General features: G+C 48.4%; 1 protein-coding gene across 4 annotated transcripts in view; it reads right to left on the bottom strand.

Annotated features, from left to right (window-relative positions):
• Positions 1 to 20,167, bottom strand: part of LOC116977141 — a 28,514-nt gene extending 8,347 nt beyond the window's left edge. Inside the window, exons 1-4 of one of the 4 annotated variants that reach the window (XM_033027492.1) lie at positions 19,920 to 20,166; positions 12,844 to 12,871; positions 11,055 to 11,158; positions 4,247 to 4,355 (exon numbers count right to left, since the gene is read on the bottom strand). In XM_033027492.1, the coding sequence (XP_032883383.1) occupies positions 4,247 to 4,355; positions 11,055 to 11,158; positions 12,844 to 12,871; positions 19,920 to 20,119 (441 nt within the window). In that variant the 5' untranslated portion in view covers positions 20,120 to 20,166. Of the gene's footprint in view, positions 1 to 4,246; positions 4,356 to 11,054; positions 11,159 to 12,843; positions 12,872 to 19,913 lie in introns of all 4 variants that reach the window. The other 3 variants (XM_033027494.1, XM_033027496.1, XM_033027495.1) reach the window with 3 other exon arrangements.
• Positions 20,168 to 20,465: the final 298 nt, after the last annotated feature.

The raw sequence follows: 20,465 nt of genomic DNA, 5'->3' as shown, positions 1-20,465 counted from the left end.
GTTAGGGTCGCAGGAGGGCGGGGGTAGGGTCGCAGAGGAGGGCGGGGGGGTGTCACAGAGTGGGCGGGGGGGTCGCAGAGTGGGCCGGGGGGGGTCGAAGATAGAGAGAGCGGAGTTCACAGAGAGGGCCGGGTCGCAGAGGTCATAAGGAACAGGAGCAGAATTAGCCATTCGGTCCATCGTCTACTCCGCCATTCAATCATGGCTGATCTATCTCTCCCTCCTAACCCCATTCTCCTGCCTTCTCCCCATAACCCCTGACACCCGTACTAGTCAAGAATCTATCTCTGCCTTATCCACTGCCAAAAATATCCACTGACTTGGCCTCCACAGCCTTCTGTGGCAAAGAATTCCACAGATTCACCACCGTCTGTGTAAAGAAATTCCTCATCTCATTCCTAAAAGAACGTCCTTTAGGAGCGGCACGGTGGCGCAGCGGTAGAGTTGCTGCCTTACAGCGCTTCTCCAAGATCTTTGGTTACCTCCCAAAGACCCATCATTTACTTATTTGCCTCTGTACTCCACAACTTGAGATTTGTAATAGAAAAAAAATCACATGTGGTTAAAGTGCACATTGTCAGATTTTATTAAAGGGTATTTTTATACATTTTGGATTCACCATGTAGAAACTACAGCCCCCCATCTCATACACCCCCCATTTCAGGGCACCATAATGTTTGGGACACATGGCTTCACAGGTGTTTGTAATTGCTCAGGTGTGTTTAAATGCCTCCTTTATGCAGGTACAAGAGAGCTCTCAGCACCTAGACTTTCCTCCAGTCTTTCCATCACCTTTGGAAACTTTTATTGCTGTTTATCAACATGAGGACCAAAGTTGTGCCAATGAAAGGAGCCTGAAGACTGCAACAACCAGGTTCAGGAATAGCTACTTCCCCACAGCCATCAGGCTAAACCTGGCTCAGACAAAACTCTGATTATTAATAACCACTTTCTGTTATTTGCACTTTATCAGTTTATTTATTCATGTGTGTATATATTTATATTATGGTATATGGACACACTTATCTGTTTTGTAGTAAATGCCTACTATGTTCTGTGTGCTTAATCAAAGCAAGAATTTTATTGTCCTATACAGGGACACATGACAATAAACTCACTTGACTTGAACTTGAAAGTCAAAGAAGCCATTATGTGACTGAGAAACAAGAATAAAACTGTTAGAGACATCAGCCAAATCTTAGGCTTACCAAAATCAACTGTTTGGAACATCATTAAGAAGAAAGAGAGCACTGGTGAGCTTACTAATCGCAAAGGGATTGGCAGGCCAAGGAAGACTTCTACAGCTGATGACAGAAAAATTCTCTCTATAGTAAAGAAAAATCCCCAAACACTTGTCATTTGTCAATGACCACAGTCCACAGATGACTTCATGAACAGAAATAGAGACTGCACTGTAAGATGCAAACCACTGGTTAGCTGCAAAACTAGGATGGCCAGGTTACAGTTTGCCAAGAAGTACTTAAAAGAGCAACCACAGTTCTGGAAAAAGGTCTTGTGGACAGATGAGATGAAGATTAACTTATATCAGAGTGATGGCAAGAGCAAAGTATGGAGGAGGAAGGAACTGCCCAAGATCCAAAGCATACCATCTCATCTGTGAAGCACGGTGGTAGGGGTGTTATGGCCTGGGCATGTATGGCTGCTGAAGGTACTGGCTCACTTATCTTCATTGATGATACAACTGCTGATGGTAGCAGCATAATGAATTCTGACGTGTATAGACACATCCTATCTGCTCAAGTTCAAACAAATGCCTCAAAACTCATTGGCCGGCGGTTCATTCTACAGCAAGACAATAATCCCAAGCATACTGCTAAAGCAACAAAGGAGTTTTTCAAAGCTAAAAAATGGTCAATTCTTGAATGACCAAGTCAATCACTCGATCTGATCCCAATTGAGCATGCCTTTTAAACGCTGAAGAGAAAACTGAAGGGGACTAGCCCCCAAAACAAGCATAAGCTAAAGATGGCTGCAATACAGGCCTGGCACAGCATCACCAGAGAAGACACCCAGCAACTGGTGATGTACATGAATCGCAGACTTCAAGCAGTCATTGCATGCAACGGATATGTAACAAAATACTAAATATGACTACTTTCATTTACATGACACTGCGGTGTCCCAAACATTATGGTGCCCTGAAATGGGGGGGACTATGTATAAACACTGCTGTAATTTCTACATGGTGAAACCAAAATGTATAAAAATGGCCTTTATTAAAATCTGACAATGTGCACTTTAACCACATGTGATTTTTTCTATTACAAATCTCAAATTGTGGAGTACAGAGGCAAATAAATAAATGACGGGTCTTTGTCCCAAACATTATGGAGGGCACTGCAGGTTAATTGGCTTGTTGTATGTGTAAATAGTCCCTGGTATGTAGGATAGTTGAAATGCGGGGATCGCTGGTCGGTGCGGAATCAGTGGGCAGAAGGGCTTGTTTCCGCACTGTATCTCTATAACTAAAACGTCCTTTAATTCTGAGGCTGTGACCTCTGGTCCTAGACTCTCCCACCGGTGGAAACATCCTCTCCACATCCACTCTATCCGAGCCTTTCACTATTCTGTACTCATTCTAAACTCCAGCGAGTGCTGACAAATGCTCATCATAGGTTAACCTACTCATTTCTGGAATCATTCTGGTAAACCTCCTCTGGACCCTCTCCAGAGCCAGCACATCCTTCCTCAGATGTGGGGCCCAAAACCTGCACACAATACTCCAAGTGCGGCCTGACCAGTGCCTTGTAGAGAGGGAAAAAAGGTTCTGATCGATCAGGGAGAGAAATAGGAGAGTGAGGGATAGGGAAATGGGGAAAATGAGAGGTTTTAGGGATACGAGAGAGATAGAACCAGAGATAGGAGAAATAGGAAAGAGAGATAGTAGAGAGAGAGAGAGAGAGAGAGAGGCAGGGAAGAGAAAGAAAAAAAGCTGTGAAAAGAGGCACATTAGTGTGTGATTACAAACATAGGCATGTAAAAAATGTTGAAATTCAGGCCAGTCCAGGTCAGGCTGTGCATCATAATGAAAAGATAAACGGAAAGCTTGGAGGAAAGTTACTCATGAGTCAAGAGATCTTGAAGAAGGAACTGCAGATGCTGGAAAATCGAAGGTAGACAAAAATGCTTCAGAAACTCAACAGGTGAGGCAGCATCTATGGAGCGAAGGAATAGGTGACGTTTCGGGTCGAGACCCTTCTTCAGATTGATGTGGGGGTGGGGGGGGGAGGGGCGGGAAGAAGAAAAGAAGAGGCGGAGGGAGAGCTGGGAAGGGGAGGGGAAGGAGGGAGAAAGCAAGGACTACCTGAAATTGGAGAAGTTAATGTTCATATAGATAAGGTAGACAGTCAGAACCTTTCCCCAAGGGTGGAGATGTCAAATACTAGAGGACATAGCTTTAAGGTGAGAGGGGCAAAGTTTAAAGTCGATGTACGGGGCAAGTTTTTTTTAAACTCAGTGGTGGGTCCCTGGAACGCGCTGTCAGTAACGACAATGGTGTTTAAGAGGCTTTTGGATAGGCACATGGATATGCAGGGAATGGAGGAATATGGATCAGGTGCGGGTGAAGGAGATGATTTAGCATCATGTTCAGCATGGACACTGTGTTCCTGTGCTGTATGGAGTAACTGCAACCGCACTGTATGCCTGAGGGGGGGGGGGGGGGGGGGAGAGCAGCGAGGACGAAAGTCTATGAAGAAAGACTGGATAGACTCGGCTTGTACTCGCTAGAATTTAGAAGATTGAGGGGGGATCTTATAGAAACTTACAACATTCTTAAGGGGTTGGACAGGCTAGATGCAGGAAGATTGTTCCCGATGTTGGGGAAGTCCAGAACAAGGGGTCACAGTTTAAGGATAAGGGGGAAGTCTTTTAGGACCGAGATGATAATTTTTTTTTCCCCCACACAGAGAGTGGTGAATCTGTGGAATTCTCTGCCACAGAAAGTAGTTGAGGCCAGTTCATTGGCTATATTTAAGAGGGAGTTAGATGTGGCCCTTGTGGCTAAAGGGATCGGGGGTATGGAGAGAAGGCAGGTACAGGATACTGAGTTGGATGATGAGCCATGATCATATCGAATGGCGGTGCAGGCTCGAAGGGCCGAATGGCCTACTCCTGCACCTATTTTCTATGTTTCTAGGACACGTGGCCATAGAGCGTACGGTGGGATAAACAGTGTTGGGAGTGAGAGGGCAGTAGAGATGGACTGTGTGGAAGCAGCGCCCACCTGCAGAGGCTGTCCATCCCCCTGAACCACCGGCTGGTCCAGGCGATTTTCCAAACCTTCCCCGCCACTCTCTCCTGTTTCCGCCGTCTCCGGTTTTGCACTCTGTGGTCTCTCGAGAAAAAAAAGATACCCTCAGTCAAACATAAACGCACGTGTAACAGCTGCTTCCTGGGCTGGCTGCAATCTGTCCAGCCCCTCCCCCCCCCCCACCCCCAGACACCCCGCCAATAGCCCTCAGAATCAGCGTCACCAGGGCAGGGAGCAGAGGCAGAGGCACACACATCACACACACACACAGCATCATAAACACAGTGCTGGACGAACTCAGCGCTCAGACACAATCCGTGGAGGGAAACCTCTTCAGTCTGAAGAAGGGTCCTGACCCAAATCATCACCTATCCATTCTCTCCACAGATGCTGCCTGACCCGCCGAGTTGCTCCAGCACTCTGGGTTTTGCCAGATTAAGTCATCGTGGCAGGCACAATAACAACATTTAGAAGACATTAGGTACGTGGATAGGAAAGGCTTAGAGGGACATGGGCCAAATGAAGGATGTTTAAGAAGGAACTGCAGATGCTGGAAAATCGAAGGTAGACAAAAGTGCTGGAGAAACTCAGTGGGTGCAGAACGATGGAAATAGGCAATGCCCTTCGGGTTTCGGTCCGAAACGTTGCCTATTTCCTTCGCTCCATAGATGCTGCCTCACCCGCTGAGTTTCTCCAGCACTTTTGTCTAACCGGGCCAAATGAAGGATTGGCTTAGATGGGGCACTCTGGTCGGCATGGGAGAGTTGGGACGAAGGGCTTGTTTCTATGCTGTATTCCTGTCATATTATATTGGCTCGACTCATTCAACAACTGAGCAGCCACAGACTCCAAGGACTTTGAATGATTTAAACTCTCCCTAGAATTTTATTGTCATGGGTACCGAGACGGAACAATTATATTCTCTCTCGTAGCAGCACAACAGGTTTGTAAAAATCCGTAGATAATATGATCAACAGGAAACAAAGTTCAAAAATAAAAAGCCCAAAATAGTGCAAAAAAACAAAAAACAAAATCCCTGGGGGGGACCCAGCATTTTGTAGCTGGGAGATTGGTCAGAGTTATCCCGTGTACACAGACAGTCGAGTTCCCCCGCTACAGGGCAAGGACTACAGCCCCACACTCTCCATGAAGCACGTAACCCACAACCTACATACATGTGGCCAGCACTGGATCAGACGTGGGAAGCATCCTCTCATCAGTCAGAGTGTGGTCCTCACCTCCCATCTACATCATTGGACCTCTTTCAACAATCCTTAATCAGATTTTAGCTCATAAGGTCATAAGTGATAGGAATGGAATTAGACCATTCGGCCCATCAAATTTACTCCGCCATTCAATCATGGCTGATCTATCTCTCCCTCCTAACCCCATTCTCCTGCCTTCTCCCCATAACCTCTGACACCCGTACTAATCAAGAATTTATCTATCTCTGCCTTAAATATATCCACTGACTTGTCCTCCACAGCCTTCTGTGACATTTACTTTAGTTTAGCGATACAGCGCGGAAACAGGCCCTTCGGCCCACGTGGTCCGTGCCGACCAGCGATCCCCGCTCATTAACACTATCCTGCACCCACTAGGGACAATTTTTACATTTACCAAGCCAATTAACCTACAAACCTATACGTCTTTGGAGTGTGGGAGGAAACCGAAGATCGTATTGACAGCACCCGTAGTCAGGATGGAACCCGGGTCTCCGGTGCTGCATTCGCTGTTAGGCAGCAACTCTACCGCTGCGCCACCGTGACTTATTGCACTGAATGTTGTCACCTCCTTCTGCAGTTGTACAGGGCCCTAGTGAGAACACACCTGGAGTATTGTGTGCAGTTTTGGTCCCCTAATTTGAGGAAGGACATTCTTGCTATTGAGGGAGTGCAGCGTAGGTTTACAAGGTTAATTCCCAGGATGGCTGCACTGTCATATGCTGAGAGAATGGAGCGGCTGGGCTTGTACACTCTGGAGTTTAGAAGGATGAGAAGGTATCTCATTGAAACATATAAGATTGTTAAGGGTTTGGACACACTAGAGGCAGGAAACATGTTCCCGAAGGTACACAAAAATGCTGGAGAAACTCAGCGGGTGCAGCAGCATCTATGGAGCGAAAGAAATAGGCGACGTTTCGGGCCGAAACGTCGCCTATTTCCTTCGCTCCATAGATGCTGCTGCACCCGCTGAGTTTCTCCAGCATTTTTGTGTACCTTCGATCTTCCAGCATCTGCAGTTCCTTCTTGAACACAAACTTGTTCCCGATGTTGGGGGAGACCAGAGCCAGGGGCCAGTTTAAGAATAAGGAGTAAGTCATTTCGAACGGAGATGAGGAAACACTTTTTCTCACAGAGAGTGGTGAGTCCGTGGAATTCTCTGCCTCAGAGAGGGCGGTGGAGGCAGGTTCTTTGGATGCTTTCAAGAGAGAGCTAGATAGGGCTCTTAAAGATAGCGGAGTCAGGGGATATGGGGAGAAGGCAGGAACGGGGTACTGATTGGGGATGATCAGCCATGATCACATTAACTGGCGGTGCTGGCTCGAAGGGCAGAATGGCCTACTCCTGCACCTATTGTCTATATCAATACTCTGTGGACGGCTTGATTGTAACCATGTGCAGTCTTTCCTTTGACTGGATAGCATTGAAACAAAAAGCTTTTCACTGTACCTTGGTACATGTGACAGTACTAAACTAAACTTGTAGTGCAGAATGTTGCAGCAACATTCTTGAATAAACACAGAAGGTGGTGGTGATGCAAGACATCTATCCAGGCAGCACAGTGGCGCAGCGGGTAGAGCTGCTCTCTCACATCACCACAGACCCGGCTTCCATCCTGACCTCGGCTGCTGTCTGTGTGGAGTTTGCACAATCTCCATGTGACCACGTGGCTTTCCTCCAGTTGCTCCGGTTTCCTCTCACATCCCAAACAAAGGTTTGTAGGTTAATTGTCCGTCTGTAAATTGCATCTAGTGTGTAGGGAGTGGATGAGAAAGTGGGATAACATAGAACTAGTGTGAACGGGTGATGCATGGTCGTTGTGGACTTGGTGGGCTGAAGGGGCTGTTTTCATGCTGTATATCTCAATTCAATTGTAAACAAATCATCGGCAGGAGGTTTTAGAGCCATACAGTACAGAAACAGGCCCTTTGACCCAACTCATTCATTCTGACCAAGATGCCCCATCTAAGCTCGTCCCATTTGTCTACGTTCGGCCCAGATCCCCCTCTTACCTTTCCTATCCGTATGAATGATTCTGAAGATCCAGGTAAAGGAGGAAGCAGAGGCAATGCTTGAACCTGATCCCTGGGCGTTGATGGTAAGGCCACTGGTGAAGACAGGATTGTGGGTGGGCAGGGATGGGAGAGTGGGTCCATAGAGGAACGTGTTTTGAGGAGGAGAATGATGGGGAGCCGTGCAGGGCAGTGCTCTCTGCAGTGGGGACATGATACAAATGTCCAGGTGAGGTTATTGTGGAAGGGAAGCTGGAGGATGTACAGGAGCAGCCCTGCCCCGGGGTGTCGAAGGCAGAGACCTGTGTGGTGGCTGGGTCAGTGATGGGCTGATGTGGGGCTTGACTTGGAAGCTACGGTTGTCAAATAGTCTGGACCATCCATTCCTCTGACTTCATATTTCTCTCCGCTCCTTAACTCACAGCCTTTTGTCTCCTTTTCATGACTAGCCTTTGTCCACCCATCTGCCAATCAATCCCCGCCCCGCCCCCGTATCCACCTTTCACTTGTCAGAAAAAGACGCAACATGCTGGAGTAACTCAACGGGTCAGGCAGCATCTGTGGAGAACATGGATAGGTGACGTTTCACAGAGTGCTGGAGTAACTCAGCGGGTCAGGCAGCATCTGTGGAGAACATGGATTGGTGACGTTTCACAGAGTGCTGGAGTAACTCAGCGGGTCAGGCAGCATCTGTGGAGAACATGGATAGGTGATGTTTTGGGTCGGGACCCTTTCTCAGACTGTGTCTACCTATCACTTTCCAGACTTTGTCCCACTACCACCTCTCCTTTCCAACCTTCTCCGCCTTAATACAATGTCTGAAGAAGAGCCTCAACTCAAGACGTCACCTGTCCATCGCCTCCAGAGATGTGGCGTGACCCGCGGAGTTACTCCGGCACTTTGGATATTTTTTGTAACCCGGCACCTGCAGTTCCTTGTGTCCCTACAGAATGATTTATGTGGATAACATGCAAAACAAAGTTTTTCCACTGTATGGCTTACTCCTTAAGAATAAGGAGAAAGTCATTTAGAACGGAGACGAGGAAACACTTTTTCTCACAGAGAGTTGTGAGTCTGTGGAATTCTCTGCCTCAGAGGGCAGTGGAGGCCGGTTCTCTGGATTCTTTCAAGAGAGAGCTAGATAGGGCTCTTAAAGATAGCGGAGTTAGGGGATATGGGGAGAAGGCAGGAACGGGGTACTGATTGGGGATGATCAACCACGATCACAGTGAATGGCGGTGCTGGCTCGAAGGGCCGAATGGCCTACTCCTGCACCTATTGTCTATTGTCCATCACAGTGCCAGTGGGTTCAGTCCAACAACAGAGGCACCACCCACAGAGTCAAAAGGACGTGATTTTGGGGATAAACATATTTTGTAAAGCAGGAGTGTTGGTGGCTGCTGGGAGTTGCTTAATGCTGGGAATGACAGCCTCCATGTCCCCTGCTGCAGCCTGACCTCCCAGGCTAACTACCCTTCATGGAACATTGCAGTAATTAGAGTAAACTGCACATTACATTCCACAAACTCCAAGCAGCGAGTTGAACTAACAACACAGCTGCTGCCACAGCCCTGCTTCTGCTTCACTAGTGGTTAACCCCATGACAGCAGCCACCTTCACTCACAGCTGGGCTTCCTCTGGTGAGAAACTAAACTCTTGTTCGCCAACTCCCACGAGGACACCAGCCAGCTCCCCACCTCCCTCCCACCACCTTCCACCCCACGCCCGACAGCAGCAGCACGTCCCTGGGCTCACCGCCACTTACATGGGGTGGGGTGAAAATGCAGATGTCATTACGACTAATGGGTCCCCGAGGTGCCGTCGACAAGATGGGGAAAATCTCAGTCCCACAGAGCACCCTGTGTAGAGTCAGTCGCTCAGCAGAGAAACAGAAGTAAGGGCCCGACCCAAAAACCTCACCTATCCATGTTCTCCAGAAATGCTGCCTGACCCGCTGAGTTACTCCAGCATCCTGTGAAACGTCACCTATCCATGTTCTCCAGAAATGCTGCCTGACCCGCTGAGTTATTCCAGCACTCTGTGAAACGTCACTGATTCATGTTCTCCACAGATGCTGCCTGGCCCGCTGAGTTACTCCAGCATTCTGTGAAACGTCACCTTTCCATGTTCTCCACAGATGCTGCCTGACGCGCTGAGCTACTCCAGCACTGCAAGTCCAGCACAGAAACAGGCCCTTCAGCCCAACCTGCCCATGCCGACCAAGATGCCCCATCTAAGCTAGTCCCACCTGTCTGCTTTTCGCCCATATCCTTCTAAACCTTTCCCATCCATGTACCTGTCCAAGTGTCTTTTAAACGCTGTTGTAGTCCCAGCCTCTTGCATCTTGTTCCATAAACCCACCACCCTGTGTGAGAAAGTTGCCCCTCGGGTTCCTTTCCCCTCTCACTTACCAATGGTGCGTTGTCATAGAGTCACAGAACACACAAACAAGCCCTTCAGCCCAACCTTTGCCGACCAACATGCCCCATCCATTTGCCCACATTTGGCCCCATATCCCTCAATAGACATAAAAAGCTGGAGTAACTCAGGGGACAGGCAGCAACTCTGGAGAGAAGGAATGGGTGACGTTTCGGATTGAGACCCTTCTTCAAACCATGGATAGTACGCAAATAGGAAAGATTTGGAGGGGATACTGGCCAAACATGGGCAGATGGGACTAGGGTAGATGGTGCATGTAGTCGGCATGGATGAGTTGGGCCGAAGGGCTGTGTGACTCATACTGAAATTACAAGAACCCGTGAATTATTTTAATTTGTATTGAGCTGGAATAGAGGCGAGGGGCCAGGTGCAAAGTGCATCCAACCGCTCCATTCAGCCTACGTGGCCCGACACACAGTGCAGAGGTCACCAGGGGGTCTCAGTGGAATTCCAGCTACAGGGAAGTACCCAAGAAAGTCGACCCCCCACCCCCTACCCAACAAGGTCAAAGCCCCCTCCTAACCAAGGCACCTACCTGCAGATCAAGCAATACCCATTCACCCCCTGGCCCTGACTCCCTGTTGTGCAAAGTGGCTAAACAGACCAGGGAGAAAGATTTTTAAAAATGACACAGAGTGCTGGAGTAACTCAGCAGGTCAGGCAGCATCTCTGGAGAATGTGGATAGGTGATATTTCGGGTTGGTACCATTTTTTCAGACCTGGCCCGAAACGATACCCATGCATGTTCTCCACAGATGCTGCCTGTCCCGCTGAGTTACTCCAGCACTTTGTGAAACGTCACCTATCCATGTTCCCCACAGATGCTGCCTGGCCCGCTGAGTTACTCCAGCACTTTGTGAAACGTCACCTATCCATGTTCTCCACAGATGCTGCCTGACCCGCTGAGTTACTCCAGCACTCTGTGAAACGCTAATTGGCAATTGTTTTTTGTTTATCAACCAGCATCTGCAGTTTCTTATTACTACAGGAGGGAAGGTTATACTGAAGGGTGTATGGAGCACCTGCATGGAATGGTTGGGCTGAATGGCCTCTGTTGAGAGTCAGCTCCCGCCCACCCGCACCAGAAGCCCCAGGCCACGCGATTACCTGCTTCCTGCTTCTCTCTGGCTCTTGTCATCATGGCTGTCAGACACTTGCAGGCGGGACATCTGCGAACTCACGCCAACATTCGAGTCCTGCTCCGATTCTGCGGTCAAAATAAATCACCAGTTATCGCCCAGGCATACGCGCAGCCACTCAGCGGCTCCACTTAGAACCCACACCTGCCATTTCATCAACACTGCACTCTCTGATCCGGAAAATGAGAAAACAAACACAGGTTCAACAGGAGGGGAAAAAACACAAAATGGGAGAGAGATTGAAGGTAGATACAAAAAGCTGGAGTAACTCAGCGGGACAGGCAGCATCTCTGGATAGAAGGAATGGGTGACGTTTCGGGTCGAGACCTTTCTTCAGCTAGCTGGATTCAGAGCAGTGGAATGACAAGGTTGAAGATCACATGATCTTGCCATGATCACATTGAATGGCGGTGCCGGCTCGAAGGGCCAAATGGCCTACTCCTGCACCTATTGTCTAAGAAGCCCAGTCCATTACACAGACCACACTCCCCACCATCGACTCCATCTACACTTCACGCTGCCTCGGGAACGCAGCCGACATCATCAAACATTTGTCCCACCCCTTCTCCCTGCTCCCGTCCAGCAGAAGGTACAACAGCCGAAACCCTTCTTCAGGCTTCTGAACGGTCCTTCCATAAGTAATGTCCGATTCACCTCTACCCCCATTCTGTACATTGAACTTTGTCTGTGGAACTGATGCTCTACAATGCTGAGAACACCGACCCAGTACTGTCGCCAGGACAACGGGCCTTTAAAGTCAAGATAAGACTCGACATCTTTAAGAACTGAGACTTGACGGGCATAAGATGGGAACGGGGGGGTGGTCTACCGTTCCACACCACAAGCGGTGTGCTTCTGGACTTGGTTATGATTGTGTAGGTTCATTGCCCCCTCTGTAAATGAGCCCCAGTGTGCAGGGAGTGGATGTGAAGTGGGAGAACACAGAATAAGTGTGGTCGATAGTCTGAGTGGACTTGGTTTCAAGTCAAGTCAAGTCTCTTTTATTTCTATAGCACATTTAAAAAACAACTCTCATTGACCAAAGTGCTTTACATTGGTGGAGGTACTAACGTTATACAAAAGTGGTTCATAGATTAAATACATACATAAATACATTCAAGTCTCGACTTAAAAGAGTCGATGGAGGGGGCAGTTCTGATGGGAAGAGGGATGCTGTTCCACAGTCTAGGAGCTGCAACCGCAAAGGCGCGGTCGCCCGAGCTTATGCCTAGACCGCGGCATGTTCAGTCACCCCAAGTCGGCCGATCTGAGGGACCTGGAGGTGGTGTGGTGGGTAAGCAGACTTTTGATGTAGGCAGGGGCAAGCCCGTTAAGTGCGTTGTAGACATAAAGGAGGATCTTGAAATTGATTCGGAACCGCACAGGGAGCCAATGGAGATAGGCCAGAATCGGGGTGATGTGGTCCCTTTTTCGGGTGCCCGTCAGGAGTCTCGCTGCGGCGTTTTGGACCAGTTGCAGGCGGGACAGGGAAGATTGGCTGATGCCAGTGTAAAGGGAGTTGCAGTAATCGAGGCGGGAGGAGATAAATGTGTGGATGATCTTTTCGAGGTCATCAAACTGGAGAAATTGTTTTATTTTAGCTATCGTCAGAAGCTGGAAGAAGCTAGCTTTTACCACGGCATTGACTTGTTTGTCAAATTTCAATGCCGAGTCAAATATCATGCCAAGGTTTTTGACGTGAGGTTTGAGTAATGGTGGGGCCAAGGGGCTTCTATGCCACGTCTCTAATCTAAACTAACCTGCCGCTGCTGCTGCTGCTGCTGTGAGTCAGAATGTCATTGTTCCTTTGTCTGTAAACATGACAATGAAACATTCTTGCCTCTCCATACGCCCAGTTTAACCATTACATTGGCAACTATCAACCTGTGCCTGGACCCCAGCATTGGAAGCACTCAGTGTGACTGCGAGCTGACTTCCATTAGAGAGCAGGCCTGAGAGTGGGGTGCCTTGGGACATTTTACTATGTTAAAAGCTCTTCTATAAAAACAAGTTGTTATTTGTGGATGGCAAACTCCCAAGGCGTGGATGGGAGCACAAAGAGAAAGCTGGGGGCAGGTTAATTATTTTGATTGCTGTCATTAGAATTTCCCTTCACAATTACAAGATACAAGTGCAATAAAATCGCTTTCCAGTTAACAGATCAGCAATCATTAAACCAACCATGTTGCTGTAATGGAGACACAAGAGACAGCTGATTAGTTTAGTGATCGAGCAGGGGGAACAGGCCCTTCGGCCCAACAGGTCCGTGACTACCAGCAATCACCCACACACTATTTCTATCCCACACACCCAGAGGAAACCTACACGGTCACAGGGAGAAGGTACAATCTCCGTACCGGCAGTACCGTAGTCAGGATGGAACCAGGGTCTGTGGTGCTGCAAGGCAGCAACTCCACCGCTGTGCCCATGTTAGAATCTGGGGCAACAAACAATGCTGGAGGAACTTAGCGGGTTGAGCAGCATCCATGGAGGGAGCATCTGTGCCGATGTTTTGGGTCGGGGACTCTTCTTCAGGGCTGTGGGGGGGGGGGGGGGGGGAAGATAGTTGCTATAAAGAGGGATGGGGTGGGGTGGGGGATGGGATGAGAGAGAGGCTAGGAGGTGATAGATGAACAGAGGTGTGGTCCCTCATTCAATCCTCTTTATCCACTCTCAGTCATGATGCAGGGTTTCAACCTGAAACCTCGGCAATACTTTCTCTTCCACAGACGCAGCTCGACCCGCCGAGTATTTGCAGCTCACTCCTCCAACACCGCTAACGGCGGCACAGTGGCCAGGCTAGGTAGAGCCACTCCCTTGCAGCACCAGAGACTAGAGTCCAATCCTGACCTCGAATACCGTCGTGCGGAGTTTGGACATTCTCCCTGTGACCGCGTGGGTTTCCTTCGAGTGCTCCGGTTTCTTCCCACATCCCAAAGACGTGTGGGTTTGTAGGTTAATTGGCCCACCCTCCCCCTTCCCAGTTTAAAAAACTTGCTTTCCCTCTCTCTCCATCCCTCCCCTTCCCAGTTCTCCCTCTAGTCTTACTGTCGAGCTACATTGTGTCTGTTTGCTTTGTTGTTACCTTCTCCCAGCTAACAACGATCTATTCTACATTTTCTTTGACCTCCATTCCCTTGCCCCGTTTTCCACACATTCACGCTTTCTTATCCACGTATCTCCCTCCCCCCTGGCGTCAGTCTGAAGAAGGGTCTCGACCCGAAACATCACCCATTCCTTCTCTCCACAGATGCTGTCCGTCCCGCTGAGTTACTCCAGCATTGTGTGTCTATCATCAGGCTCATAAAATTCCTTGTACGTTGCAAAACATACTTGGCTAATAAAGTGTTATTGTATTGTATTGTATTGTATTGAGCTCCACACAGCACTAATCAATGAACTGTGGACTATCTTCAGCTTTTTTTACACTAGTATTGGGGGTTATTAATTTATTGAAGGTGTTTATTTTGTTATCTATAAAAACTGTGTTGACAAGCCTGCGATGGTGCTGCTGCGTAAGAACTTCACTGTTGCATTATCAGTACAATTAAACAGTCTTGCCTGAGCACCGTCAGCCTCTCTAAGAAAGGCCCTCACAATTGTACCAGTGTAGATGCCGCATGGTGTGGCTTCAGTCACTTGCCTGGCAAGATGATGGCTTATTATTGGAGCCGGCACGTAAGCAGGTGCACATTCATCTTTAGCACACTGCCCAAACTCAGTGATCACCGCCGCATACTGCCGCAAACCTCGTTATATTGCATGAACACAGATAAAAAACAATCTGTGTGATTGGGGCAGCACAATGGCGCAACGGTAGAGTTGCTGCCTTGCAGCGCCAGAGACCCGGGTTCAATACTGACTATGGATGCTGTCTGTATGGAGCTTGTACGTTCTACCTGTGACTGCGTGGGTTCTGACAGGGATATCCAGTTTCCTCCCACAGTAGGTTAATTATCTTAGTGTAATTGTAAATTGTCACCAGTGTGTAGGAGGATAGTGTAGGGGATCGCTGGTCGGCGCGGACTCGGTGGGCCAAAGGGCTTGTTTCCGCATTGTATCTCTGAACTAAGCTAAGGAGCTGCAAGTGCTGGTTTACAATAAAAAGACAAAGTGCTGGAGTAACTCGGCAGGTCAGGCAGCATCTCTGGAGAAACAGAAAGGTGACGTTTTGGGTCAGGTCCCATCTTCAGACTGATGCGGCGGGGTTGGGAGAGAGAGAGAGAGAGAGAGAGAGAGAGAGAGAGAAAGCTGGAAGAGAGGAAGGGCAGGACAAAGCCTGGTGAGTGATAGGTGGCTACAGGTGAGGGGGGTTTTGATAGGCAGATGATTGGACAAAGGACAGAAATGGAAAGACAAAATCTGTGGGATAAGGACTGATATTTCCAGGGGTGTTGAAGCATCCTCTAAACTTCCCCCAGTTCTAGAAACCACCAAATTCTAGAGTGCCTAAAGTTGTACAGAGCCCTAGTGAGACCACACCTGGAGTATTGTGTGCAGTTTTGGTCCCCTAATTTGAGGAAGGACATTCTTGCTATTGAGGGAGTGCCGCGTAGGTTTAAAAGGTTAATTCGAGGGATGGTGGGACTGTCATATGCTGAGATTGTAAACTCATATCCTAAGATTGTTAAAGGCTTGGACACACTAGAGGCACGAAACATGTTCCCGATGTTGGGGGAGTGCAGAACCAGGGGCCACAGTTTAAGAAAAAGGAGTAAGCCATTTAGAATGGAGACGAGGAAACACTTTTTCTCACAGAGAGTGGTGAGTGTGGAATTCTCTGCCTCAGAGGGCGGTAGGCAGGTTCTCTGGATGCTTTCATGAGAAAGCTAGATAGGACTCTTAAAAATAGTAGAGTCAGGGGATATGGGGAGAAGGCAGGAACAGGGTACCGATGGGGGGATGATCAGCCATGATCACATTGAATGGCGGTGCTGGCTCGAAGGGCCGATTGGCCCACTCCTGCACCTATTGTCTATTGAACCCATTTGTAAAGAGTATGACACTGTATCTATGAACTGCAAACAGTGATGATTTACGACATGGCCCAACGACATTTTTATTCCATGTTCTTATGCATTTGAGCTAACTCGCTTCATGATCAAACACAAGCAGATACAAACCAAGTCAGCTGGGAAACTCGACTGCAGAATCTCAAGCTACCGTCATGTTTCTTTGACATTTTAAAACTGAAACTGTAAAAACAGTTTTCAAGTTCTTCCACTATCTGTGAAACACTCTCTACAAGTACATTTTTACATAGTCACACAGAACAGAAACAGGCCCTTTGGCCCAACTTACCATGCTGACCAAGATACCCCATCTAAGCCAGTCCCATTTTCCAGCGTTTGGCCAATATCCCTCTAAACATTCCCATTCCTGTCCAAGTATCTTTCAAATGGTGTTATAGCACCTTCCTCAACTCCCTCCTCTGGCAGCTTGTTCCATACACCCATCACCCTCTACGTGAAAAGGTTGCTCCGCAGCTTCCTATTAAATCTTTCCCCTCTCACCATTTACCCTCTCTATTTCCTCCTCGTGATTTCATACACCTCTAAGATCACACATCAGCCTCCTGTGTTCCAAGGAATAAAGTTTTAATTTGCCCAAAGTCTCCCTGTAGCTCAGCCCCTCGAGTCCGGACAACGTCCTCAGAAATCTTCTCTGCACTCAGCTTAACGGAACCCTCCCTATAGCAGGGTGGCCAAAACTGAACACAAAACTCCAAATGTAGCCCCACCAATGTCTTGTACAACTGTGACGTAATGTGCCAACTTCCATACTCAACACCGTGACTGATGCAGGCCAATGTAAACAAAGCCTTCTTCACCACCCTGTCTACATGCGACGCCATTTTCAAACAACCATGCACCTACACTCCTCGACCCCTCTGCTCTACAACACTCCCCAGGGTCCTGCCATTCACTTGAAGGTCCTGCCCGGTTTTGACACCCCACAACGCCACACCCTGCTGCTTCTCTGCATTCAGCTCCATTTGCCATTTCTCAGCCGATCAAGACCCTGCTGTAAATTCTGATGATCCTTTTCACTATCTATGACACCACCCACTTCAGTTCACAGTATACGGATGCCACTTTGTACAGTCCACCCCTCATTGTCCTGGAACGGAGGAGGCAGTTAAGGGCCTACTCAACAGCCAAAAATCTGTAGCCTCCCTTTGATCTGGTATTTTGTTGGTCACATGCTTGATCAATGGTGTTTTATCATTAATGTTTTGTGTTTTCTGAGTCATTCGTAACTGTCACTGTATGTCATGTTGTTGCTTGTGGGTGGAGCACCAAGGCAAATTCCTTGTATGTGAATACTTGGCCAATAAACTTACTTACTTACTTAAGTCAAGCACATTGCTGGGTCAGGCAAGGACGGCAGATATTCTCTCCCTTCCCCCCCTCCCGTCAGAGTAGTTGCAACAACAACCTTAAAAGGCCTCCCGTCAGCTGGGCTACTGCCTATCACTTGTCTGATACCCCATCCATCACCAGCACACTGTAACAACACCATCCACACACACCCTGCAGTTACTTAGAGGCCACAGCAACGGCACCTCCCAGACGCTCCACCATAGCTCCAGCTTGCACTACCTGAAGCACTGCCTCACAGAGGGCGGCATCTATCATCAAGGAACCCCACCATCCTGGCCGTGCCCTCTTCTCACTGCTACCGTCAGGCAGCAGGTACAGAAGCCCCACACCACCAGGTTCAGGGACAGCTACTTTCCTACGACCATCATGTTCTTGAACTGTCCTGATCCAACAACAGCAGACACAAAGAGCTGGAGTAACTCAGCGGGACAGGCAGCGTCTCTGGAGAGAAGGAATGGGGGACGTTTCGGGTCGCGACCCTTCCTCAGACTGTTATCCACAACAGAACATCTCAAACCACCTCCTGAAGAAGGGTTTCGGCCCGAAACGTCGCCTATTTCCTTCGCTCCATAGATGCTGCTGCACCCGCTGAGTTTCCCCAGCAATTTTGTGTACCTTTGGTTTGTACTAATGCCTTGTTCTATGCAGAGTTTTATTCCATCTACTTTTGCTCTATCTATGGTACTTTGACCCGATTGCATTGATGTATGGTATATCTGATCTGATTGGAAAGCATACAAAACTCATGCTCATGCTGTTCACTAAAGCTAAATCAAAGCCCTCGGACCTCCCTCCTATCACCACTTTGCAGGGCTCTGTGGTTGAATCTGTGTCTCAATATAAATATCTGGGAATTACAATTGACGATTCTCTCTCTTTTAAACCTCATATCCAGCAACTTGTGAAAAAACTAAAGATAAAATTAGGTTTTTACTTTAGAAACAAATCTTGTTTTTCTTTTGAAGCCAAAAAACGACTTGTTGCTGCAACGTTTATGTCTGTGTTGGACTATGGTGATGTTTTATATATGAATGCATCTTCCAAATGCCTAGTCTTTGGACACGGTCTACCACGGAGCACTGAGATTTGTTACTAATTTTAAAACCCTCACGCACCACTGCACTTTGTATGCTCAAGTTGGATGGTTTGCCCTGTCCACCCGCAGACTCCATCATTGGCATACCCTTATTTATAAGACTATCCTCGGTGTTCTTCCTTCATACCTGCAGAAGTATGTAATTCGAAAAAGCACAGGAACTTATCAGCTCCGCTCTGAGGACTTGTTCTTACTAACTGTACCTAAAGTCCGTACTGCTGGGGAAAAGGGCATTTAGTTATGCTGCTCCCTTCGCATGGAACCAGTTGCAGAATGAACTGAAACTTAAGGAGCTGGTTTCTATAAACAGATTTAAATCCCTTCTTAATGATGTTGAAGCGGGCTCTTCTGTCTGTACATGCTTTGTTTGATGATGTTCTGACTGTGATTCTATTTATATGTTCTCTGTTGTTTTTAAATTATTGTCTGTAACTGGAACTGTGCTGCTGCCTGTCTTGGCCAGGACTCTCTTGTAAAAGAGATTTTTAATCTCAATGAGACTTCTCCTGGTTAAATAAAGGTTAAATAAAATAAATAAATAAAATTTAAAAAAAACTTTCACTGTATTTTGATGCATGCGACAATGATCATCATAAACATTTTCCAACCGTTTGTAAAATTATAGTAACATAAATATGACAATGCGATTCTGTTGCAAGCAAGATGTTTCATTTTACATTTACCTCACCTCCAACTCTTCTTGAAGACACCACCTCTCTCTCTCTCTGCTCCTACATCAGAAGGGTTGGGCAGGTGGAGAGTGGGCAGCAACGCCCGGGCACTGTCCTGTTTCTCCAGCGTTACTGGGTGTTTACTGATCATATCATGTACTGACAGCGGAACAATGGAATCCTTACCTGCAGCAGCTTTGCGTATCGTCCTGGACACGCAACGGATAACACACGGATAAATAGAATATAGGTGCAGGAGTAGGCCATTCGGCCCTTCGAGCCTGCACCGCCATTCAATATGATCATGGCTGATCATCCAACTCAGTATCCTGTACCTGCCTTCTGATGTGGCCCTTTAGCCACAAGGGCCACATCTAACTCCCTCTTAAATATAGCCAATGAACTGGCCTCAACTACCTTCTGTGGCAGAGAATTCCACAGATTCACCACTCTCTGTGTGGGGGGGGGGAAAATTCTCATCTCGGTCCTAAAAGACTTCCCCCATATCCTTAAATAGATCATGAAGAAGGGAATGAGTGGCACAATACAAGGGACGCTGTAAATCACTGCACACATTCATTGCACAGCCAGGGGTGACGGTGAGCGGGAGAGGCCGGGCACGGGGAGAGGGGGTGGTAGGTGGGGGCCCGAGTCGCGGGTGCCGGGTACCGGTCACCTCACCTTGCTGCTGCGGCGGCTGCTTGTCGGCCGCGGGCAGGCCCAGGCTCATCCCCATCTTCATACCGATGTGTCCGGACGGGCTCCTCGCCTGTGTCTGTGTCTGTGGCTGTGTCTGTCGCTGCGCTCGTCCCACGCCCCCGCCCCGCCGCTCCCCGGGGACGGAGCGTTGCCGCTCGGCAGCCCGGCCGCTCGCCATCGTCATGGCCCTGACAGCGCCGAGCCGAGCGCGGCACCGCACGACGAGCCCTCCGGAAACAGCCGAGCCCCGCTTCCGGAATTAGTCGAGGCTCGAGTGTATTTCCGGAAATTCGGGCCTTCCGGAAACAACCGATTTCGAGTCCCGGAATTGTGCGGAGCCGAGGCGCCGACACGACGGTTGGCGGAAACGCCCGAACAATAAACCTCAAGATGCCAAGTGCGAAATTATGCAAAAAAAAAAGCAGATGATAGTATGAAAATTGCCATTCACGTGTGCAACTGACGGGCTATTGTCATTGCAGCTGTGACCGGGTGAGACGGTTACCTGGCAACCGTTGTCGCGGCGACGG

The sequence above is a fragment of the Amblyraja radiata genome, chromosome 9 (genome assembly GCF_010909765.2).
Source record: "Amblyraja radiata isolate CabotCenter1 chromosome 9, sAmbRad1.1.pri, whole genome shotgun sequence".
In the NCBI taxonomy this organism is placed as follows: domain Eukaryota; kingdom Metazoa; phylum Chordata; class Chondrichthyes; order Rajiformes; family Rajidae; genus Amblyraja; species Amblyraja radiata.
The sequence above is the reverse complement of the archived record's forward strand: the minus strand, read 5'-3'. Positions and strand labels throughout refer to the sequence as shown.